The 24,150-nt window shown below is 48.7% G+C and overlaps 1 protein-coding gene and 1 non-coding gene across 12 annotated transcripts in view; one reads left to right on the top strand and one right to left on the bottom strand.

Moving 5' to 3' along the window:
- Epb41l5 (erythrocyte membrane protein band 4.1 like 5) overlaps nucleotides 1-7,146 on the top strand; it is a 99,696-nt gene extending 92,550 nt beyond the window's left edge. For 8 of the 11 annotated variants that reach the window (XM_039090673.2, XM_039090679.2, XM_039090678.2 and 5 more), the window contains 3 exons: nucleotides 1,063-1,104; nucleotides 1,712-1,842; nucleotides 2,595-7,146. In XM_039090673.2, the coding sequence (XP_038946601.1) occupies nucleotides 1,063-1,104; nucleotides 1,712-1,842; nucleotides 2,595-2,661 (240 nt within the window). In that variant the 3' untranslated portion in view covers nucleotides 2,662-7,146. The remainder of the gene's footprint in view (nucleotides 1-1,062; nucleotides 1,105-1,711; nucleotides 1,843-2,594) is intronic. The other 3 variants (XM_039090680.2, XM_063272230.1, NM_001401160.1) reach the window with 2 other exon arrangements.
- A 16,897-nt stretch (nucleotides 7,147-24,043) lies between these two features.
- Nucleotides 24,044-24,150, bottom strand: LOC120096454 (U6 spliceosomal RNA). Its single transcript, XR_005492860.1, has one exon. It is a non-coding gene; the product is annotated as a U6 spliceosomal RNA (small nuclear RNA).

Raw genomic sequence — 24,150 nt, 5'->3', positions numbered from 1 at the left:
GCCAGTGCCTTCCCTCACCTGGTGACCTCTGAGGACCAGACCCGTTCATTTGTTGTTTGTTTTTAAAGTGATTGGTTTTGGCCACCTGATGTTCTCAAGCACCCTGTGTGAGGTATATTTGAACCAAAGTTCAAATAGTGGATAATAGAAAACAAACCTGGGCTATGCTTAACAGGTCTCTGAGTGACTGACGTGCTAGGTGGGATAATCACAGCCATCCCAGATGTGACCAAATTTAAAGGGCTCTCATCCTCTTCCTGGGGTTCTGTGTACATTTATGATTATTCTTCTCATGTCTCCTTTGGTTTATAAAGTTTGTAAAATCAGACTAAGACCACACCAGATATCACCATCTTGTTGGTGAATGGCTGTAGTCCTGGGTCTCTGGACCTATCCACATCCAACACTATTTTAACCCTCCACTCATTTACAGTCTAGCCACATTTAGATGCTCCTATGATAACCTAACTCCAGTGCCTGGAAGTCAGCCAGAGTGGAGACCATAAATCCTTCTAGGGCCCAGTGCCCACTAGCAGTTCATGTCCTATGCACGTGTGCACGCTCTCTCTCTCTCTCCCCACCCCTCCCTCCCGTGTGTGTGTGTGTGTGTGTGTGTGTGTGTGTGTGTGTGTGTGTGTGTGTACACAAATCAATATAATTTAAATATTGAAAAAATATTTTAGTGTTGGTACTTGCCTTTAATTCCAGCACTCAGGAAGCAGAAGCAGGTGGATCTCTTAAGTTCAAGGCCAGCCTGGGCTACCTGGTCTACAGAGCCAGTTTCAATACAGCCAGAGATACACAGAGAAATCCTGTCTTGTAAAAGTAGAAAGGGAGAGAGAGTAATAAAGGAGCTAACAGTGGTTGTAGCATCCTGAGTTACAGCTTTTCCTGACACTGTCTGTTAAGTAGTTTGAGTGTTGCAAAAGCCTGGGTTGAGAGTTGATGTTAGCTCAAGAGGCTGGTTGGGAACTGCATCCCTGTGGTGTGTTTCACAATGGACAATGTTGTGATGGAATAAGTCAGTCTTCCCTGAAAGTAAGTAGCTGTGCACTTTTTTAGGTTTCCTCGTCATCCATGATCACACCCCGGTGGATCATTCCAGTAAGTTCCTACTCTATGATTCTTTTGCTCATAATTTCAGAACATTAAAGGACTCTCAAGCTCTTGTTTTTACTACAAGTATTGGAGCCATTATCAATGCTCTATTAATTTAATGGCTTCAGATTTGTGGCTCAACTTTTCTGTAAATGCGGCATGATTCAGACAGAATAAAAATAAAAACCTGGGGGTTGGGGATTTAACTCAGTGGTAGAGCGCTTGCCTAGCAAGCGCAAGGCCCTGGGTTCGGTCCCCAGCTCTGAAAAAAAATAAGATTAAATAAATAAATAAATAAAAATCTGAGGTGGAAGGAGCTTGGACGATGATCGGTGGTCGAGTACTTACTTTTATTGCAGAGGGCCTAGGCTTGATTCCTAGCACCCACGTGGCAGCTCACAACCATCGGTTACTCCAATTCCAGGGGATCTGACTCTTTTCTGGACTCCACAGGTAGACTCAGGCTCACCTGTGGTACACAGACAGACATGCAGGCCAAGCACCCATGCACATAGACACCTGGGCTGCTCCAGTCAGTGAAGGGGATGTGAAGCTTCTTATGGGACAAGGCTGTTGTCTCTGTTAGGACATGTTTGTTGTTCCTCTTCCACAGCAGAATTCTACCATCTCCAATGGGCTCGCAGGATATGGGGTATCTTTGACAGGGACAGAAGGATGTAATCAGAAAGATGGATTCTCGCTGATTTCCCCCCCAGCACCATTCTTGGTAGATGCTGTGACCAGGTGAGGAAATGACCTCTTAGTTGCAGCTTTCAGAGCACCTGATGGAAGATGTAAGCTGATTGTATTTAAAATGATAGTGTTCCTTTAAGGTCTTAATTGAACCTTGTTGAAAGTGTATAATAAGCCTTTTCTCTGAATACTGTTTAACAGTATTTTTTCTTGGTATTGGTAATTATTCATAAACCTATTAGGATTTGTTTGTGAATTCTTTAGTAGATAAAAATATTAGTAGACTTATCTTTAAATGTCTTGCATTTTGAAGTTGCTATTCATCCATTCCTGCTTTACTCTTGTGATTGTGCCTGCAATCCTAGTAATGAATGGTGGTACTCTACCACACAGGGCAAGGCACAGTGCAGGGTGGGAGACTGGAACATTCCCAAGGTGAGGGCCCTGGTGTAGCTTTTACTGAATAGGAGTGTGAGCACGGGTGGTATGGGTCCTCGGGTCAGCCTAAGTCTCCTCACCATAGAGGATGAGCCAAGTCAGTTCAAAGGGAAGCAGGACGTGTTGCTCTTGTGTTTGGTACCATGCGGTTCTTCCTATTCGTGAAGAAAGGTTTGACTATACTTTAAGCTGGAGTCAGGGGAGCAGGAGCATCACTATGTGGAAACCGTGCCCTGCAGAATATCTCACTGCTCATGCGGTAGCACTGCATCCCCATTTAGGTCTGTCATCTCTCTTCTCAGCATGTCCGTGTGGGTACTGGAGACATGAGCCCATCGCTTACTAGGCCTCTCTCTTCCCTGCAGCTCTGCCCCTCCTCTGCCTGGAGACTCAGCCTTGAAGCAGAAGTGCTTGCTGACTACTGAGCTCTGAGGGCTGCTGTTCCCTACCTGTACTGGGAATGCCCCGCACCATCCCCGGTCAACCCTGGGGCCAGCTGATCAGCTCCTTTACTTGGGGAAAGCCTTCTACCAGGATTTGACTTTAACTCCATGAAGAGAGTAGCTACATTCTCCGTCCAACTGGAAGTCTACCCCATATCACTGCTTAATGAAGATACCTCCTCCTGTAACTGTATCTGCATCGCCAAGTCCTGAAGACATGAAGGGAAGTTTCCTGCAAACTGTTGGCTCCACCTAGCGGTTGCAACTGTTTATAGCTTAGAGCAAGGCTTGCTGTCCAGAGCCTTTCACTGCTGGTCCCTGTAATGTCAGGTGAGCACACCCGACCTGCGACCTGCGTGTCTGCTGCAAAAGTGAGTGGCACTTTCCTGTGCATTCCCTGGAAATCAGAATTGAGGAAACAGATGAAAACCCCATGTCAGTAGATTCAGGCCAGCTCTTGCATAGTTCCTAGGATTCTTAGAGAAGCTGAGAACATAGAGGGGTGAAGATGTCACCCACACTTCCACTTCTGAGCAGTGTAAGCTCAGTATGTAACCCATTTATCAAAGATACATGTTGTCTCTGGGTAACTACAGAGAGGTCGGTCTCTGGGCATGTCCTCCTTAGACCCCTTTTCCTGTCGGAAGCATCTGAATCATCACCTGTCTGTAACTTTGCAGCCTAGAGGCAGCCGGTGTCTACTCAGACCCGAGGCCTCAACCTGAGGCCTGTGCTCTCCTGAGCAGTGGAGAATGCAGCCCTACTAGGCTTTCCAGTTGGGAAGGGCTGTCCTTAGGCATAGCCTCCAGTTCCTTTTGGGATACACTGAAAGGAAGAGAAAACACCTGGCAGAAATAGGGAATGGCGGTGAGAGGGATGGGTCCTTGATGAGTATAATGACCGAAGTCAGTTTACATTAGGGGTTTTGTATTCATTTTAAACTTTTATTCCCTTAGCCTGTACCAAAAGAAGTGATGATTTTATAGTACCCACTCATCATAGCAGAGTGTATGGAGGTGTCCCTGTCGGCCCAGCACAGGGAAATGACACTAAAGTAGCTTTACCTTGTTGACTGAGACCTGAGGCCTCAGTTGCCATGGAGATGAGGGTGATGTGCAGACGTTGGTGATGCCGATAGTGTTGCCTTGTTACCACACACTGATGCTAAGCTGTAACAACCCCGGGTGGGGGGGGTGGTTTGCTCAGCTCTGCCCAGCATGTGCTGTGTGTACTTGAGTACTCATCCTTACTTCTCAGTTAAGACAACACCCAGCTCTGCGGTCTTTAAGGAGCTATAATTTGAACTACCCTGGCTTCCTTGTGACATAGTATATGCTTAGGCAAACACTGGTGTCTTGATTGGTAAGCTCAGAGGGTTCAGTTTCACAATGTCCAGGAGAGCTGGACAGTTTAGAAACCACTTTTGCTAAACGGTTTGCTGGCTGTCTCCCCTTAGCCAATATAGTGTAGCTTGCCAGTCCTCAGTGATAAGACATTTCTTAGAGTATGGCGCCTAGTACTGGTAATGTGACCCAGGACACACTGGTTTGGCTATCAGATTCCTATTGTCTGGAAGTCCTGGGTAGCCCACAGGGCTAGCTGTTCTACTAACACAAAGCTAAGACACAGTGACTTAGAGGTCCTAAGTGTCCTGTTCTGTTTAGGAACAAGCACTGTCCCTTCAAGATTGAGTCGCTGAAAGTACCCATGACATTTTTGTCTGCAGGTACATGAGTTCTTGCTAGTGAGAATGTTTGTTACGGACTTGGTTAGGATTCACTTAAATCTCCAGTAAAAAGAAGTCCTATGTGCTACTGTCGAGTCGTAAGCTTACCCGTTACTACTTGAGTGACCAATCTGCCCTGACAGATTAAATGTTTCCTGTGCTGTTACAGTGTGCAGGACTCTGCTCCTTTGAAAATGGTAGTGCTAATGAGACAGGCCTGAGGGCACCAGTGGACAGTAGGAGTGGGGCAAGTGCATGAGGCAGTGAGGATGCTAAGTGAGGCTGGAGGTGTCAGCTAGGTAAAAAGGCAACTGGCTGTATGAGCTGAATCAGGAAGATGGGCAGCCGCCGGCCATGTGGGTTTATGTCACAATGGAGATAGGGCCAAAAGGCTGTCCTGCATGTCTAGGGAGGGAGGGAAGGAGGGGTGTGGACAAGGTTCATATTGTATTAGGGACTTGGCATTGCAGTTTCCAGTAAGATATGAAGGTTCAGTTAGCACACAGAAAGGAGTCTGTACATGTGAGGGAAGGATCTGGATTCTGACAGCTTCTGGGTAGCAACTCTTTCCACACAGGCAGGGCTCCTGGTTACATTCCTGTTCCTCAGGATGGTGAACAGCAACAAGCACACAGGCTCCTTGGCATTTTACCTTGCTTTGAGAGACATACATGCCTTACAGTCCTGCTCACTGTCCCTAGGCCCTTGCTTTGCACAGGTTCCACTCTCCTGGGCATGCCTGGGACGAGATCTCTGGGCTATTACTAGGATCTCCTGCTTGTTTTTCTCAGTTCTGGCTAAAGCTTGGACCTCGCTTCTCTTAACTGAGCCCCAGAAAACTGCTGTCCCTTGCTAGATTGTTTACTAACCACTCAACTGATGGAAAACTGGAACTCACTCTATAGACCAGGCTGGTCTGTTTTAGAGATCCTCCTGCCTCTGCCTCTGCCTCTGCCTCTGCCTCTGCCTCTGCCTCTGCCTCTGCCTCTGCCTCTGCCTCTGCCTCTGCCTCTGCCTCTGCCTCTGCCTCTGCCTCTGCCTCTGCCTCTGCCTCTGCCTCTGCCTCTGCCTCTGCCTCTGCCTCTGCCTCTGCCTCTGCCTCTGCCTCCTGGGTGCTTCATTAAAGGCCTGTGCCAGTGCACCCGGGAACTTATTTTCTAAGTAAGGTTCTTGTCTTTTCATTTGACAGGTTTCATACTCATTTGTTGTTTTGTGTTGTTTCACTTTGTTTTGTTGTTTTGAGACAGGGTCTCACTATGTAACCCATAATGGTCTTGAACTCCTAGCAATCCTCCTGGCTCAGCTTTCCAGGTGCTGGATTTTCAGTCATGAACCACCAAGCCTAGCATGTACTTGTTCTGACAAGTTTTTTGTTTGATTGGCTTTGTTTCTGAGTTGCTAGGGATCAGAACCAGGACCTTGGAGTGGAGATGGTGGCTGGTCCCTTTAACCCCATCACTCAGCATTTCTGAGCTGCAGGCAAACTGAGGCTACATGGTGAGGTACTCTGCCACCGAGCTATGTCCCCAGACCCACTGCGCTTGTTCTGTAGAGAGCCTGAGGTCACAGCTACTTCGGTAACCAGTTCTGCTGGTGCTGTAGAGCACAGAGGGCAGCGCTCAGCACAGCTGACTCCCTGGAGCTGGTTTACCTGCCTCCAGCTCTGAGCACAGGAGAGCGCTGCCTGCAGTTCATGTTCTGCAGCTCTAGCAGCCACTCGGGCAGGCAGCACCTCTGGACACTGTGGAGTTGTCCACAGGGCTGCCAGATGAGATTGTGGGTCTCTCTCAGCCGTTACAGTCTTGGTCCTGTTATTTAATCCGTCTTTTGGCCATCCAGTTGACTGGAAACCTTCATACATGTATACAATAAAGAATGTGGGTCATAGATCACTGATGCTTCTTTTCAGGAAATAAATAAACTTGGGTTTGGATGGTCAGAATGGACAAGAAACCTTCCTGTGTTGCCAGCTTCAGGACTTGGTTTGCACTGTGGGAACTTGTCCTGAGCTGTGCTCCGCTGTGCGAACTTGTTGGGGCCGCTTCTCTGCCTCCTTATTGCACTGTTGGGAGTGATGTCCACTAATGCTCAGGATTCCTTCTTACGTGTGTGTGTATGTGTGTGTGTGTGTGTGTGTGTGTGTGTGTGTGTGTGTATCTGTGTGTGTGTATCTGTGTGTGTGTATCTGTGTCTGTGTCTGTCCGTGTGTATGTATCTGTGTGTGTGCATCAGTGTGTGTATCTGTGTCTGTGTGTGTATCTGTGTGTGTGTGTGTATCTGTGTCTGTGTGTGTGTGTGTGTATCTGTGTCTGTGTGTGTGTATCTGTGTCTGTGTGTGTGTATCTGTGTGTATGTGTGTGTGTATCTGTGTGTGTGTATGTGAGTGTATCTGTGTCTGTGTGTATCTGTATCTGTGTCTGTATGTGTGTATCTGTATCTGTGTCTGTCTGTGTGTGTGTATCTGTGTGTGTGTGTTTTCATGGAACTCTGTATTCTTTCTGTTTTCACATCTGGATACAATAGATGGTTATGAGGACTCACCAGCTATTTTGTGTTTACTTTTTCTAGTTGTTAAGCTCTGCAGTAGCTTTGGAACTGTAATTTATTTTTGTATCACGTGCACTATATTCAGTGACTTCCTGTTGTATGTGGCCTGTATAAGAAGCACTGCACTGAACTGTGAGTTGTCTATACACTGAACAAGAACTCTAGATATGACCCACTCCAATAAAACTCCACAGATGTTCATGTTTTATGTGCTGTTTCTTGAGCATGAATGGCCCTGGCTAAATTGTTAAGTCCGAGCCACCATTAGAAGTGACCAGATGGAGTGAGTTGCTGCACTGACACAGTTGGGATTCCTGTCAGTGTGGGTGTAGGAGATTGGGAGTGGAAATGTTTCCAAAGACCAAAACCCTCACTGGTGGCTGGGGAGATACCTCCGTGGGTAAAGCACTTGCTGCACGAGTATGAAGACCTGAGTTCAGATCCCCAGAGCCTGTGTAAAACCAGACACAGTAGCACACCTATAATCCCAGCACTCCTGCAATGGGGGATGCAGAGGCAGAAGAATCACCTGAAACTCACGGGCCCCTTTGCAGAGATAAACGAGAGACCCTGCCTCAATGGATGGCCAGAATCTCCACATAAGGCTGTCCTCTGACCTCCATATGCATGTTTCTGCACTTACACACGTGAACATGCACACAGCACAAAGTTTTTGAAGGCATTGGTCAGCGCACAGTACAGTACATACCTGTAATCCCTCCCAGCACTGTCGGAGTGTCAGCATAGACTAGAGCAACACTGTCTCAAACTGAAAAACTCTGACTGGTCATACGTAAGCTACCCTGGAAGGCCACGGTGTCATGGAAGGCCACGGCGTCATGCTGGGGAACACAGAATAGTATATACATATCTGGGACTTGAGTGCACACTGCTTACTACCCACAGGCATAGAGTTAGTCACCTCAGACTACCGTGTCAGTATTATCCTGAAAGGACCCATGCAGTATGACTCTGCCTCCACCTTCTGTTCCCCAATCCCTTCTGTGAACAGCATGACTGTCCAGGTCATTTGTCAGGCTTCTCCTGGTAGCAAGGCAGCAAGGCTTCCAGGAAAGTCAGACCTTTCTCCCATCCCCTCCTTTTCCTGGAGAAAGGTGGGCTTTGCTCAGCCTTCACCTGTGCTGGAAACTAAAGAAAATGCCTGACAATAAGTAACAAAAGCCATTCTGACATAAGCAGGACAACCCATGGGAAAAGTGAATTGTTCTCCAGAGCCACAGGAAGCTGTCGTGGACAGAAACGAAGTGGGTGTTGGTGCTGACAGGTTTCCACCCAGCTGTTCTGACTCAGAGGGTGGGGCCCCTGCCCAGGCTGCACTTCCCTGAAAGCTCCAAAACACCCCAAGTACCAGGTGGGCTTCTGAGGCCTGCACTCGGCAAGCCTGCATGTGCTGAGGTAGCAGATCCTGGGTCAGTTACAGTCAAGGCCCCGACGGGTCAGACTAGAGGAACTCGGGATGCTCTGTTCGTCAACAACAGGGAGCACAAATGTCCTAGGCCAGAGTAAGTCTAGCTCATGCTCCTAGGCTCGCACGGTGCTGGGGGGAAGAAACAGGATGAGCTGTCCTGGCTCCTCGGGATAGTTGAGCATTTACCCAGCACAAAGTCTGGAGTTCACTACCATTCATCCAGGCATGAAAATGAGCTCACTTAACCCCAACATGGGAGGGAGGAGCAGAAGCATCAGGAGCTCGAGTCATCCTTGACCACATAAGGACTTTAAGGCTAGCTTGGGCTACATGAGAGTGACACACACCCCCTCCACCCCCATGCACAAACTAAAGAAAGATGACCTGTTCGGGATCCTCAGTGTATAGATAGGAAACAGCCCCAAAGAGCGACAGGGACTTGTCTCAAGCTTGTGGCCCAGATCTTGAGACTCCAGGGCACTGACTCACTGCTGTCTGGTTCTTGTCTGCTTCCATTGCTACTGCTTGTTGTCTTGAAACAGAGCTGCAGCTAAGAATCATGGCTCCGTTGCTGCTCCACAGAGTCCCTTCCTGTGGGGATCTGGGATCCCCGCAGGGAGAGTTTATCATTGTTAAAACAAAGCAAACATCCACACACAGGTCAGGGATGTGTGTTCATGTGCCTTCCTTTTGGGTTCCTCCTCTCTCCTGAGTACAGCCAGCACTTCTGACCACCATATGTTCTCTCCCCTGGCATGCTCCCCAATCCCCCAATGTACTGTTTCTTTAAGAGTTCTAGGTAGCCAAGTACTTTAATTCCAGCACTCAGAAGACAGAAGTAGGCTGGTCTCTGAGTTTGAGGCCAACAAGTTTCAGGACTACATAGACCCTGTCTCAAAAAACAGAGGAGGTGGGGTGGAGGGGACACAGAGGAAGAGAAGCATCCATTTTCTGAGAGGCCCTACCAGCAGCTGACTGAAACAAATGCAGATCCTTACAGCCAACCACTGGACTGAGGTTGAGGACCCCTATGGAAGAGTTAGGGGACACCTGAAAGGAGCTGAAGGAGATGACAACCCCATAGGAAGAACAACCAACCTGCAGCCTTCAGAGCCACCAACCTGAAGAGCCTAATCCTGGGGAGACTTGATTCCCCAGGGAATGAGGGTACTAGGAGAGAGGGGTGCACCTTCTCAGAGCCAGAGGGGAGAAGGTGAAGAACTCGGGGGGGGGGGGAAGGGGGCAACATTTGTAATGTAAATAAATAAAATAATAAAAAACACAAGTTAATCTAGAAAATTACACACACACACACACACACACACACACACACACACACACACAAATGGTCTAGTGCTCAAGACCAGCCAGAAACTTACTGTAGCTCACTATGATGATCTTGAATTCCTGATTGTCCTGTCTCCATCTCTCAAGTGCTGGGAATAAAGATGTGCACCATCTTACCCAGTTTTATGATGCCTGGGATTGAACCAGGTATTCTACAAGCTCCACCCCCAGCTTGCTCCTGGCTGGAAATTCTGTTTCAAGTTACAGACCTACAAATCTGGACAAATGGGAGGTCTGCCACATAATTTCACACACTTCCTGATCTCTAGGGACCTTAGGCTGGCGGTACTGATCATTCGGCATAACTGTCAGGTGAGCCAGAGAGTCAGAGGGGTCTGCTGTTCAGAGAAATCCAGTATGAAAGAACTGCTCTCCATCAGCAGAAAGCGCAGAGAGGCTGAAGAAAAGCAGACAGATCCAGGAGTATTGGGTGCAATTTCATTTGGGCTCAGAGAAGCCTGGCCCAGAGCAGCAACTGGACTGTTGGATCCCTGAAACTCAAGTCAGAAGATGAAACTGGAATGTTCTTAGTTTATCTCAAGCTGTTATCAAGGGTGCCAGGCACATTCCTGATGCCGACAGGACTAGAGTCTGGCTACAGAATTCCACACACCACCCTAGGGGTTTTGTTTATCTGTATCAGTGGTTCTCAACCTGTGGGACATGACCCCCTTTATGGGTTGCAAAGCAGATATCCTGCGTGTCAGATACATTACAATTCACAACAGCAAAATTACAGTTTTTGAGGTAGCAACGAGATAATTTTATGGTTGGAGGTCATCACAACACGAGGAACTGTATTAAAGGGCTGCAGCGTTGGGAAGGTTGAGAACCCCTGCTCTAGAGTATGCTGAGAGACCGCAGAAGGGGGAACCATGGTGTTACTCAGAAGCCAACGTGACAATTCAGCATGGCTGCATCAAGTCAAACTGGGTCCCTGCACAGTTTTCAGAGTATAAAGTCCATGGCTAAGAATGCGAAGTCCCATGACATTTGGAAACCAGCCATTTAGAATATTGCAGAACTACAGAACATGGCTAAACCCTGTTGAAACCTTGTTCACCGTTCCCTTCTGCCTGGCCCGTGTCACATGGGGGTGCTTATAATGACACCTGCTTCACAGAGTGGTAAAGACTGAGTGCGTGCTGCAGAGACGGCTACACACAAAGCAGGATGGTGGCTCATGAGGGCCCGAGTCGGAATCACCAGCAACCAGTTAGCTGGGTGTGTGCATGGTGTGTGCATGTAACTTCAACGCTGGGAAGAAGTGCACGAGAAGGTCCGTGGGGCTTGCTGTCCAGCCAGTCTAGTGAAGTAGTAAGCTCTGGGTTCAGTGACAAACTCTCTCTCAACAAATAGGGAATAAGTTGACTTCTGACCTCCACACACAGACAAGTGCGTACACGTAGACCCACGCTGTAGTGGCTTGACTGAGACATCCCCTACAATGTCAAGCATCTAAATACTTGGTCCCCAGTTGAAAGTCCCTGTTTAGGGAGGCATTGGAGGTGGGACCTTGCTGGAGGAGATGTGTCACTGGGGGTGGGTTTTGAGGGTTTAAAGACATGGCCAGTTTGTGAGTTTGTGCTCTCTGCTTTCCGCTTGAGATTTGAGATGTGAGCCCTCAGCTGTTTCTGCCACCATGCTGCCACAATTCTCTGCCATGGTAGGCCCCCAACCGTCTGGAACTGTAGGCCCAAACAGACCTTTCTATAAACTGCTTTGGTCATGGGGTTTTGTTTTAATATTTACTTTTTTATTTAATGTATACCAATGCTATATGTACATATACACCTTTGTGTCAGAAGAGGGCATCAAACCACATTGTAGATGGTTGTGAGCCACCATGTGGTTGCTGGGAATTGAACTCATGACCAGTGCCCTTAACCGCTGAGGCATCTCTCCAGCCCTTGTCCATGGTGTTTTATTACAGCACCAGAAGTTCGTACCAGAGAGTGGGCTGTGATAGACCTCACCATGCTGGGTTTTATTTTGTTTTTGATCAATGTGGAAGGCTTTGGACCTCAGAACTGAAAAGTGGCAGAACTCTAAGGATGCTTAGTGGGCCGTCCTAACAGGAGCTTGGAAGACAGTGCTGAGAGCAATGTGAACCTGAGGGCCAGCTCAAGTGGTTTCCAAGGGAAACATTAACAAGCCGGGCTTCTCACAGTTTGGATTTCTATTGCCGTGATATAAGGTCACAATTAACAGCGTCTTGGGGAGGGATTTGTTCAGCTTAAAGGTACCAGAGACTTAGGAGGTGTGACCTTGCAAGAGGAGGTAAGTCACCAGGCCTGAGCTTTGAGAATTTGAAATCTTACGCCATTTCAAGTCTGCTCTGTTTCTGGCTTGTGGTTTGAAGCCACAGACTCTCAGGTGTTCCCAGCCAGCATGACTGCCACCCACTGCCCGGATCCACCTATCTTCCTGGAACTATAAGCTCAATGAAACCCTGAAGGGCTCTTGCAGGCCTGGGTTTGGCAAATGTGGTGCTACCAGGCCTTGCCTTTCTTCCCCATTCCCTCTATCTTGCTAAAAAACCACTAGATTACATTCCTAAAGCTATTCCAAGGTCTGTTCCTTATTTGGCCGCTTCCTGCCCCTCCTGAGACTGACTACCGAGGTCCAGCTATTGAAGTACTGAAGTCCAGCCATCAAAAGGCCCCTTTGGCTCACCTAATTAACATTCCCAATTAAAATTAAACACCTCATCTTAACATGGGGTTTCCCCTTCAACCTTCATAAATTGACATTTTCCTGTGGCCCATCTCTGTCTTCTCTTTTCAGAGAAGGAGTCCTTCCCCTCCCTCGTCTCCCTTGTTCCCCTCCCCTTCTCTCTCACCCTCTGTCTTTGTCTCTTAGTCCTGCCCTCTGTCTGTCTAGGGAAAATAACTCTTTGGTGCTGAAAAACTTGGTCTTGGGAGTCCTGAGCGCCAATACTGTTCCTTTCGAACACTTTCGAAAGTGGTCATGGTCATGTTGTTTTATCACAGCAATAGAAAAGTAACTAAAACACACACACACACACACACACACAGAGAGACAGAGAGACAGAGAGACAGACAGACAGACAGACAGACAGAGAAACAGAGAGACAGAGAGAGAGACAGAGAGAGAGAGAAGCCACAGTTTCATGTCAATTACATTTCTTTACAGGAGCTGGAGGCATATCTCATGACATCCACGTGTCAACTCTCTCCATCCATCATGTGTATCCCAGAGCTCAAACTCAGGCTGAGCATGGGGGACCAGTGCCTAAACTACAGAGCCATACATCTCATGGCCCTGAATACTTCACGCTAGACGTTAATGGTGATGGTGTTATGTCCCTGGCCTACCCTCACCCCTGCTCAGCCCACTGACCTGGTCATTTCTGTATTGTTGGATAGATCCTGCCACCACTCACAAGGGCCTGATCTCACCTGCAGAGAACTGCCTGAGTCACCTCTCCTGCACATTCCCGACTCTCTCCTCAGGGTTTCCTTACTCTAAGTACACAGTCTCATACCTCCATGATTAAAACAGAGTGTCTCGGGCAGGAACATTCCCAGCAGTCCTCCCTGCTCTTCCTTCCTGTTGAAACAGAAGTGGAGTACTAATGGACCCATTCTGTAACGCTGCCTTCCCTGTACTCCCCATCCTGTCTCAGTGTGGTACTGAAACCTTTCCACCTGCTTCTGATGTGCCCAAACTCCCCCTGCTGTGTCTTCTAGCTCTCCTTCATACACACAACTCTCGAGAGAGTTGCTCCCTGTCTCCTGACTCCAGCAGCCCTGACCAGCCTTGCCCGCCCTCATGGTAGCATTTGCTGTTTATTCTCTGCCTCCCTTCTGAGGAGCAATGCTTGGGCTTGTCCCATCTCTGCCGGAAAGTGACACCCGTCCCTGAGCAGAACAGATCACAAAGGTGTGTCTGTATTCAGAGAGGTGGGGCAAGGGCAGAGCACAAGCTGACTCCACAGTGTGCCTCTCAGGCTTCGCACTACGTGTCCTGTTCTCCTGCCTCTGTGGGATTCACATACACTATCCCTCCCTGTTCTACGCCTGTCCGATGCTATTTGGCTTGTTTTGTGAATTCCCTCCTCCAAGGCAAGGGCCTAATCCCTGTTCTTACTCTCGGGCTCCCGAGGTGTGGCAGGCAGCTCAAATGGCTCCACTTCTACAACACCAGATCTCCAGTCTGCATCTCCCCCTGCCCTCCCTCTGGAGCCTGTTTGGGTTTTACATGAACAACTCGGTGTCAAGAGGAGCAGTTTTTCTGTTAAAGGCAGTCATCCCATATTTCCCAAACCTCCCTGTTCCCCTCTGTTGTTCCCAGTTGCATTAGATTGGGACATCGAGTTTCCCACCAATGAAATGAGACTCAGTCACCACCTACATCAGGGATAAAAGGCAGCATTCGTTTTGGTGAGTGTGTTTGGCTGCTTGCTTACCTCTTTTTGTAGAAGAATCACCTTAGCAGATTGTTTTCACTTTGTTCATGTGTGTGGCTTAGCGCAACACCAAGGTGATTCTTTTGTCAATGGTGTGCCTTAAGCAAATCCCACAAGGACACAAAAGAGCTCTCAGCTCTGTGAACAAAAGTTCTACAGGAGCTGCACCTTCCATCATCCCTTCTGCAGGGCTAATTAGTTTCCGTGCTGGTGTTAAGGCTTGCAGTGCTGTATCCAGAGCCCAATTACAGTTTAACTTGGGCTATATTTTTAGTCACCTAAATAGCCATTCCTTGCCCACCTCTTTTTTGCATCTGACAGCCTGTGGCAGATTGTACACCTTCCATCCCAGCACTGTGGAGGTAGAGCCAAGTGGACCTTTGTCAGGTCAAGGCCAGCCTCGTCTACATTGTGAGCTCCAGGCTGGCTAGGGCTACACTGAGACCTTGTCTCAATAAAAAGGGGTTGAGAGGATTTAGCTCGGTGGTAGAATGGAAAGAGGAGATGTTTTAATAAAACCATAGTTGTCATTAACCAAAAGGCTAAAAGTCCTCAGATAGCATCTGAGGCCTACGGTAGAGATCCTCCATGTTGCTATAGCATGTTTCCACCGGTGTATTTGAAAAGTGTCTTGATTTATGTCTTTCTTTGTTCTATCACTATAAAAACTTCACAAAACTGATTCCTCATTGGAACATGGATTTTGATTTGACCTTAATCCACACTCTGGGCATGGTCACTCATACTTGGCTCTTCAATAAACTGTCCCTTTGAGGTAAGAGTTGTGGTTTTGTGTCAACATTCTAAAGAAAATAAGAGTGTATAATGAAAAAAAGACACCATGGCCTGCAAATACAGGTTCATGATACCCCCCAACCACCATGTTCCAGCATGGTAACGGTTTTGTGGATTTTTATAGTAAAAGAACAAAGGCAGTTAACAATCAAGGCATTTTATAAATTCATGTTTCTACCAGGCAGACAGGTTACAGCACAGCAGGGAAGTCTCTGCTGTAGGCCTTAGATGCTATCAGGTGACGTTCTTAGCCTTTGGGATGAAAGGGAGAAATCTGTTATGCATTCCAAAGGATTTACCTAACAGTCACAAGGCTGTTAGGTCAGACACTGAAGTGAACAATAAATGGCCATTGCAGCCTAATGCTAGCAGGAGGGAATGGCTTCTGATCTCTCACAGTGCAGCTCTCTGCAACCAACCAGTTTAACAAGCCTGGCTATGCTGCCTCCCAGAGCCCCCAATAGCATTGGTCTTGCTGTGGGGTATTCACCAAAGAAGACTACTCAGACCCGGGTTTCAGCCGACTACACTGGGTGTTTGGAATCACAGTCTAGCCCTGAGCTTCCTCAGGGTGAGCTTTTAAGAACAAAAACCACGATCTGGGTTGACATACTTCAGTTAACAAGAATAGGTACTTCAGTTAACAAGAATAGGTACTTCAGTTAACAAGAATAGGTACTTCAGTTAACAAGAATAGGCAACCAGAAGCAGAAGTACAGCAAGGTGCGTCTGTTTAGACCTTTCCCAGGGTCGTGGGCTTCGATGGATCGTGCCTCTGCTTTAGTTTTGAAAGGTGGTGGTGCCTGTGTGCATGGCACTTTTGTCATGGGGTCCACAGTGCTAATGTTTGGGGCCTGTTACAGATATGTCTTAACTCTTTTATCTCCTCTTCTATCAGTCTTTGGTGTCTACAGCCAAAGTCCTTTTAAATTATCATGTCATGTGTGGGGTTGAAGTGCACAGCACACAGGAAGGTCAGAGGACAATGTGCGAGAGTCAGTCCTTTCCTCCTACTATGTCAGTCCTAAAATGAGAATTCAGGTCATCTGGGATAGTGGCAGGCATAGCGGTAAATTGTCAGAGTTCGCTATACGCTCCCAGTGGGCGTGCACTTCCTCTGCACCTGCCAAGGGTTCTAGATTCACGAATGAAGTCCGCATGCTGGCTTCTTTTTTAATACGCCTTAACTAGCTCAATGACTGGGCCACCCCTGAACCTCGAGGTGGCTAACACATTCCCCTCCGATATTCCTGAGCTAACACTTGCTGAATCTGTATTTTTATCTTTGCTGCCCACGGACCCTTCTGAGCGGCTCTTCTGGGCCTGCTTTCCCCTTTGCACCTACATTTCGGCTGTCTCTCCCTCCTGCAGCTTCCTGGCAGCGTGCTGAATCCTGTGCCTTCTCTTAGCAGACTCCCCTCTTTCTCATCAGCAGGCAGCGATTTCTTCCCTGGGGATCCTAAAGGTCCCGCCTCTGTCTCCCTGCCCAACCATTGACTGACGGCAACTTTATTTCCCAATCAGACCCAACTGGGGGCAAGCTTCCGTTAGCCTAAGTGCAGGACATTACAAACAGGTTTTTGGGTAACAACTAGCATGAGAAGACAAGCCGCGGGCACCTTTACTCTCTGGGCTGTCTCCTGAGCCCTCTAACATCCAGTTTACCCCAGATTGGCACCAATAACCGACTAAAATGTGGCTTTTACCAGTCTACCGTGGTGAGACCAGGTGTTTTATTGGACTTGGTAATGGAGCACAGGTGACCCAGAATGGCTTCATCATAGCATTAGTCCCTCCTCGTCATGAGTAGCAAAGGGCTCTAGCAGGCCAGAGCATGGTAAACGTAGCACTGGCAGGCACTTTTTCCTCTTCTCCATTTGCTAAAAACCTTTAGATTACATCCCAAGCTAGCCCCCAAGGTCCTTTCCCTTTTTTGGCCACTGACTTATTCCTGAGACAAAACACCAAGGTCCAACAATCAAAATTCATTATTTGGCTAACATGTCCAATCAGGATTTACCAACTCGCCCTAGCACAGACTTCCCCTTTCCCCCTTCAAACCCATTCTTGCAAAAATACCTATTTGCTGCTGCTGCTTTTGCAGTCTCCCCTTCTAAGCCTTCTGGGGTAATAAGTCTCCTTCGTGCTGATTACTTGGTGTCTGGGTGTGCCGTGTACAGATTGGGGCTAGGGGAAGGACCTCCCTTACACGTACCAACCTCATTGGATTACAGGAGTATGCGTTATAATCCACCCCCATGGAGTTTGGGTTTTTCATTTATTTGTTTGTTTATTCCCAGCCCCCTCCCCACTCCTCTCCCAGTCACACCCTCACAAATTCCTCCCCCATTATCACCTCCCCTTCTCCGAGGAGAGGGGAAGCCCCCCTTGGGTACCGCCCCGCCCTGGGATATCAAGTCACAGTAGAATTAAGCACATCCTCTCCCAATCAGGTAGTCCAGTTAGGGGAAGGGGCTCCAACTGCAGGGAACAGAGTCAGAGACAGCCCCTGCTCCATTTGTTCGGGCTCCCACATGAAGGCCAAGCTGCACATTTGCTACAAATGCAGTCCAGCCCCTGCAAACTCCCTGGTTGCTGCTTAGTGGCCCAGTCTCTATGATCCGCCATGGGCTCAGGTTAGTTGACACTGTAGGTCTTCCTGTGGTGTCCTTGTCCCCTCTGTTTCAATCAATCCCATCCCGCACTCTTCCACAAGGCTCCCCAAGCTCTGCTTCCGCTGACCCGAGCTGTGGGTCTCTGCATCTGCCTCCATCCGATGCTGGCTGAAGCCTCTCAGGAGACAGTTAGGCTTGGTTCCTGTTTGCAAGCATAGCAGGGTATCAATAATAATGTCGGGGGTTGGCTCTCTCCCATGGGCTGGGTGTCAAGATGGGCTAGTCCTTGGTTGGCCATTCCCTCGATCTCTGCTCCGTCTTTATCCCTGTCCATCTTCCAGGAAGGACAAATCTTGGAACAAAGTTTTTGTGTGCAGGTTGATGCCCACTTCCCTCCTCTGGAAGTCCTACCTGGCTACAGGAGGTAGCCACTTCAGTTTCCATATCCGTTATTGGTAGGCATCTCAGCTAGTCCATATCCCAGGACCCTCCCCTATCCCAGGTCTCTGGCCAGTCCCAGAGAGGCTCAACACACACACACACACACACACACACACACACACACACACACTGATTTCCGTTCTCCCAGCTCTCTCTCCCACCTTATCCCCATACCCGTTCCCCTCCTCACCTCCCTTTCCAAGCCAGATCCCTCCCTCCACTCACCTCCGAAGATTACTTTATTTCTCCTTCTGAGTGAGGTTCAAGAATCCTCCCTTGGGCTCTCCTTGTTACTTAGTTTCTTTGGGTCTGTGGATTGTAGCACTGGTATCCTGTACTTTGTGGCTAATGTCTACTTATAGTGAGTATGTGGTAATGCATGTCTTTCTGGCCTGGCTTCCCTCACTCGGGATGATATTTTCTAGATCCATCCATTTGCCTGCAAATTTCGTGACCTCATGGAGTTTAATTAATCTTCTTATATATTCTATCATCTACCCACCGTGGGGTAGGCCCTCACACATCAAACCTTAGTCAAGAAAAAGCATTACAGACTTGCCAGCAGGCCAGTGTGATGGAGGTATTTCTCAAATGAAGTTCCTCTTCCAAATAACTCTTGCTTGTGTCACATTAACCACAGCAGAATCTGACCAGCAGCACATCCTGGCTAGACCCATGTTCTTATGGCCATCAAGGTAGAGCCAGGATGACATCAACTTATGGGTGGAGGAGAAATTGCTAACCATAGACACACCAAATAGAGCTCTGGATTTTCCCCATTAACTCACCAATCCAGTCAAATGGATACCTTGAACCAACCTTCACTCCTAATCGCCACATTGTTGATACTGAAATGTTCTTTTGTGCATATGAGTGTTTTGCCTGCATGTGAGTCTTCCTTGGTGCCCAAGGAACCTGAAGGAGGGTAATCAGATTCCCTAGGACTGGAATCATAGACAGTTGTGAGTTGCCATGTGGGTGCCGAGAATTGAACCCAGGTGCTCTAGAACAGCAGCCAGTGCTTTTACTAGTTCAGCCATCTCTCTGGCCCCCATCCTTGACACACTTTTGAGGTGTTTACAAACAGCTAGCAAATCTCAGTGCTAGAAGAACTGGACCAAGGTTTGTGTTTGGAGCAGACTCTCATGTAGCCCAGGTTTCCCTCAGCCTCTCTAAAGAGCAGACATCCTTGAAGGTTTCATCCTCTTGTCTCCCCCTCCTGAATGTTCAGATTACAGGTACGCACCACCACACCTGGTTTATGCAGTTTCTGGGGACGGAAGCCAAGGTGTTGGGCTCGACAGGCAAGTACTCTGCCAGTTGAGCTACACCCCCTGGTGGTGGGGGTGGAGGTGGGTGGGGTGAAGCTGACTGCCAGAGGTTAGCTCTTCTGGAGAAAGACAGAACACTGTCTATGCCCACCCAAATTGAGTCACAGCTCCCTGAGAAAGGGAGGGGTGGTCCCAGTAGAACAGCAGTGGCAGCCTTTTTTTTTTTTTAAGATTTATTTATTTATTTATATGTAAGTACACTGTAGCTGTCTTCAGACACACCAGAAGAGGGCATCAGATCCCATTACAGACGGTTGTGAGCCACCATGTGGTTGCTGGGAATTGAACTCAGGACCTCTGAAAGAGCAGTCAGTGCTCTTAACCACTGCGCTATCTCTCCAGCCCAGCAGTGGCAACCTTCAAGCTCCTCATGCAAGATAAGAAAAACAACAAAGGGGGCGCTGTAGATGTGGCCCAGCAGGGCAGAGCGCCAGCTGGGCATGCACAGAGTCCTGGGTTCCATCCCCCCAGCCCTGCACAAGCGGAGTGTGGTGTGAACACCTGCTTCCTCAAACTCTGGAGGTGGATACAAAAGGATCAAGGTTATCCTCCGATACATAAGCTGGCTCAAGGCCAGCCTGGGCTATATGATACCTTGTCTCGAAAGACCAAGGGAGAGGAGGGTCATAAAGAAAAGGAGACAGAAGAAAAGCCAGCAGAACTTTGCAGGTTAGGGCAGTGTGTTGCCCTGTGGCTGTGACAAAATGTCTGCCGTGAAACAACAGGAGAAAGGAGTTGTGCTGGCTCACAGCTCCAGAACACAGACCCATAGTGGCGGGGAAGAGGGAAGTGGCTGAGAGGTCACCTCTTCAGTCAGGGGAGGAGAAGGAGGAGGAAGAGGAGGGGGGAGGAGGGGGAGGGGAGGGGAGGAGGAGGAGGAGCCATGGAATGTGGGTACACATAGAAGGGTGCCAACCACATTGGGACGAATTGGCCTAACTAAGTTTGCCTCCTAGTTGATCCTAGGTCCTGGGTAGGTGACATTAAGCATCACAAGCTCTGGGTGAATAGGGTCCTTTTGTACTTTCCCCAGCCCTGTTGCTCACGCATGCCTCACCTATGACTGACTTGCTCTCCCAGCGGGAGGGCATGGTCAGTCAGCCCCTCCAGTCTCAGGTAGCAGAGGGAAAGGGGCTTCAAGGACCTCAGGACTTCTTACCCAGGCTTGTTCATTAGGTCACACATCTTTTCTTTGTCAAAATGCTCAAGCCACCACTCTCCTGTGCCTTTGACCTGAATCTCCACTGGGCATGTGGCCAACCCATCAGAGTTGCCCCTGACACAGAGAGAGTTAACAAGGAAGGAGAGGGCACCTAGGTTGAGCCACTTGCTCACATTGAGACCTAAGCATGCCCTCCAGGCTGCTGACATGGGCCTAGTGGCGCTGTTGGGGTAGAAGCAGCAATGAAAAGAGGACTTGCTATGGCATAGATGCTCACAATGGTGTCTCCTGTGGTAGGGTGGGGGTGAGCCCTGGGCATGAGGCAGAGTCTGCCTAGACCTTGGCACCAGGTGCTGTGCCTCCGGTTGAGGCAGTCTGCCCCTCGGGAAGGCAGGTGATGATCCAGGCTACCCAAGAGGGCACTAAACATGTGTTCATGACTGGAACAAGTTCCAGTGTCACATTGGCCTCTGGGATGTGGAAGCAGTGGCCACCTCCCTGGAGTGGGGAAGCAGGGCCACTCAGCACAGCTCTGGGCCTTCTCAGCAGAGCCGGTCACCTTCCTGTGTTCTTCCCAAGAAACCTCTTGTGTGAGGCATGCTGTGGAGTGTACTTCGTGCTATTCCTCAGAGCCACAACACCACCGTCAGGGATGCCCTTTCAGAGCTGTAACTCTTCACAATGAACACAGCTAGAGGAAGAAATGGCCCAGATGCCTGAGTGGAGTCAGGAGCAGCAACTGGCAAAGCTTTGTAGTCTCTTTCCCCCTTTGTTGAGAGGAGAGATTGTCTTGGAGGAGTAGATTGCTTTGGTGAGCCACACGGATGAAGGTAGGTGCATGCCAGACATCTCAGGAAGAGGTGGGGTCAGTGTCTATTTATATAGCCTCCAGGTATGTTTCTGGTTTTTTGAAAACCCTTTATCAAGTGACTAGACTTGATACTAGACTCTAGTGACTAGAGGTAAGACAGCCACATGACCTCGTTTCTCCAGCTCTACAGGGTCCAGCGAGAACCTACACACAAGGCTGACACAACTCTGTCCTCCTCCTCCTGGTCTCTAGCAGGTAGTTGTGTGACAAAACTTTTCCTGGGAGACACAACGCAGGTCTATTCACTCCAGTTAGGGAACCCATATTTGGATACCACCAAAGCCCGAGTTGATGAACCAGTGAGTTTCGTTAGGGTTATTTGTAGCAGTAAAAATTATTCAAAGACAGCAGTATCACCAAGGCCTACTCCAGCATGGGTGACAGCTCACAAAGCTGGGAACCTGGAGCATACTGCACAGCCTGCAGGCAGCTCAACAGGTTGGAGGGAATCCTTTCCAGGTGCCTCAGTTGGTCTGAACCTCTTCCAGGCAGCATGGTTGGTTTCCGCTGCTTCTAGGCAGCTTCTTTGCAGTGTGGCTTTCTGAGTCTTTGGCAGCTCTATGCCCAGTGCTTACTATGTAGGGAGGGGCCTAGTGAATCCTGTTCGGTTTCAGGAACTTCCTGAAGCTATTTTGAGTTATTTACCTTTCTGTTTAGGGAGCTTCCCTGCAGAATGGAATGTGTCAATCTCAGGGAAGACTTTCACAAGGTGGATGAGGAATTTCTGTGGCAGCAGGAATGACACTATTAGTCCCTTTTGGTGGTAGAGTCATGTTGCCAGTGGTAGTGGTTCCAGTGGCAGCCTCTTCACCTCCTGGTTCCCTGAGGTACTTAGCCCTTGACTCGGGTTCCAGGTGTGGCTCCCAGGGTCCCAAGCATGTACTTCCTGCTGCTTATTACCTCTGGAGCTATCTCCCAGTAGCTTCCTGTTTTAACCCTGAGCCCTGGAAGTGGCCAGGTGGTGGCTGCTGACAAGGCCACTGTCCTCTCTGATTTCCACATTTTCCAGTACCCTCTACCTGGATGGCCCCCCTGTACCATCCTGACTCTTCCAAAATAACCCTCCAGCAAGGCTCCTCAACTAATGTGTGTGTGCATATGTGTATGCCGTGGTGGTGGGAGGACTCCCCCCTTGTCAACCTTCAAGACAGGGTCTCCTATTGCTTTGGAGCTTGTCAATTAGGCCAAGCTGTTGGCAAGCAAGCCCCAAGGGCCCTCCTAGCTTCTCCCCACACCTAGAGTTACAAGGGCACACCACCTTGTTTAGCATTTTTACACGGTTTCTGGGGCTTGGCCTCAGATCCTCATTAAAGGTTAGTGCAGGACCTTGATATCACTCCAGTAGTTTTAAAAATACTTTTATTTTTATTTTTGTTTCTAAGACAAAATTTCATCCAAGGCTGGCCTTAAACTGATCTTGTTTCTTCCTCAGGAGTTGAGATTGGCACTCTCATAACACTGTGCTGAATAACTGCTGAGATTCCCCTCCACTGTTCACAAAAGGACCTGAATAGGACCTTCCCTGGGTTCCTTTCAACAGTGGCAGCTTTTGAACACTGAAGAAACCAGTGACCTACAAATCTTGGTTCCTTTAGAACCACCTGTAACACTATCAGTTCATGGACTGACAGCTCCCTGGGTAGACTGACTGCCTTTTAGTCCCTTGGACACATACTGCCTCCCCTGACAGGCTTGCCCATGTTCTTGGGCCGCTGGAACTGAGCGGGCTGGCATCTGTCACCTGTGAGAAGGAACTATTTGTGCTTGCAGACTTTGGCTTGGGCTCCTTCAACCTGGCATCCTGAACAGGACGCATCAAAGAGACCTGGCATAGATCCCAGTCCTGAGTGTATTCCTCAGCCAACTTGCAGCTCCGGGGAGGAGTCTGTAGTTACGTCTGTTTACACTACTGTTTGTGTGAGTACAGGTGTACTCACACACTACAGCATCCTTGTGAAAGGCTGAGACTTTTCAGGCGTGTACTCACCCCTTCCACCATGAGACGCAGGGATCTAACAGCTCATCGGCAGCCTTGTGCAGAGTTTTTTCCTTCCATCTTCCAGCTTTTTAAGGCCCATCTTGTTGGGCCTTAAAAAAATTTTGTCCTTAGGGTTTTTTTGTTTTTGTTTTAGACAGTCTCCCATTGGCATAGACCCTCAACCCAGGGGACTCTCACCTGTGCCTTCCTTACACTGGGACTCTAAAGTTCACGCACACCTGGCTTTTGTGGGATTCTAAGGTCCTTGTGGTTGGGCCCTCGTGCTTACACAGCCACACACTCACTAAGACAGTTACCCAGCCCAGCCACTAAGATCTCGGAAGTTGTGGAGAAGTAGAGACATCCCTTTGCAGAAGCTGTGACAAAACCGACCTGCGAGAAGTGTGGAGCTGCTGTGCACAGCCCTCTCTCCTCTTCAGCTTCACAGGGTCAACGACTGACCACAGTCCTCCACTGATACCTGAAAGTCTTGATGTAACTGAGGCCGGGGACAGGGATCTAGGTGGGATACTTGTAGCATGCGTCTACACTGGCTCTCCAAAATTACTCCCGTTGCTGGGAGAGCACGACTGAGCGTTACAAACCCTCTTAACCAACCCTTCGGTTGCTTCAGAAACACCTGCTCCTCCATCCCTAGATATTCTATAATTTATTTTGTGAATATGGGTATTTTTTTAAAAATATGGAACACTTCACGGATTTGCGTGTCATCCCCGCGCAGGGGCCATGCTGATCTTCTGTGTATCCTTCCAATCTTGGTATATGAGCTGCTGGAGTGAGCAC

This window comes from Rattus norvegicus, chromosome 13 (assembly GCF_036323735.1).
Source record: "Rattus norvegicus strain BN/NHsdMcwi chromosome 13, GRCr8, whole genome shotgun sequence".
Classification (NCBI taxonomy): domain Eukaryota; kingdom Metazoa; phylum Chordata; class Mammalia; order Rodentia; family Muridae; genus Rattus; species Rattus norvegicus.
Note: the sequence above shows the minus strand (reverse complement) of the source record. Positions and strands in the feature narration are given on the sequence as shown.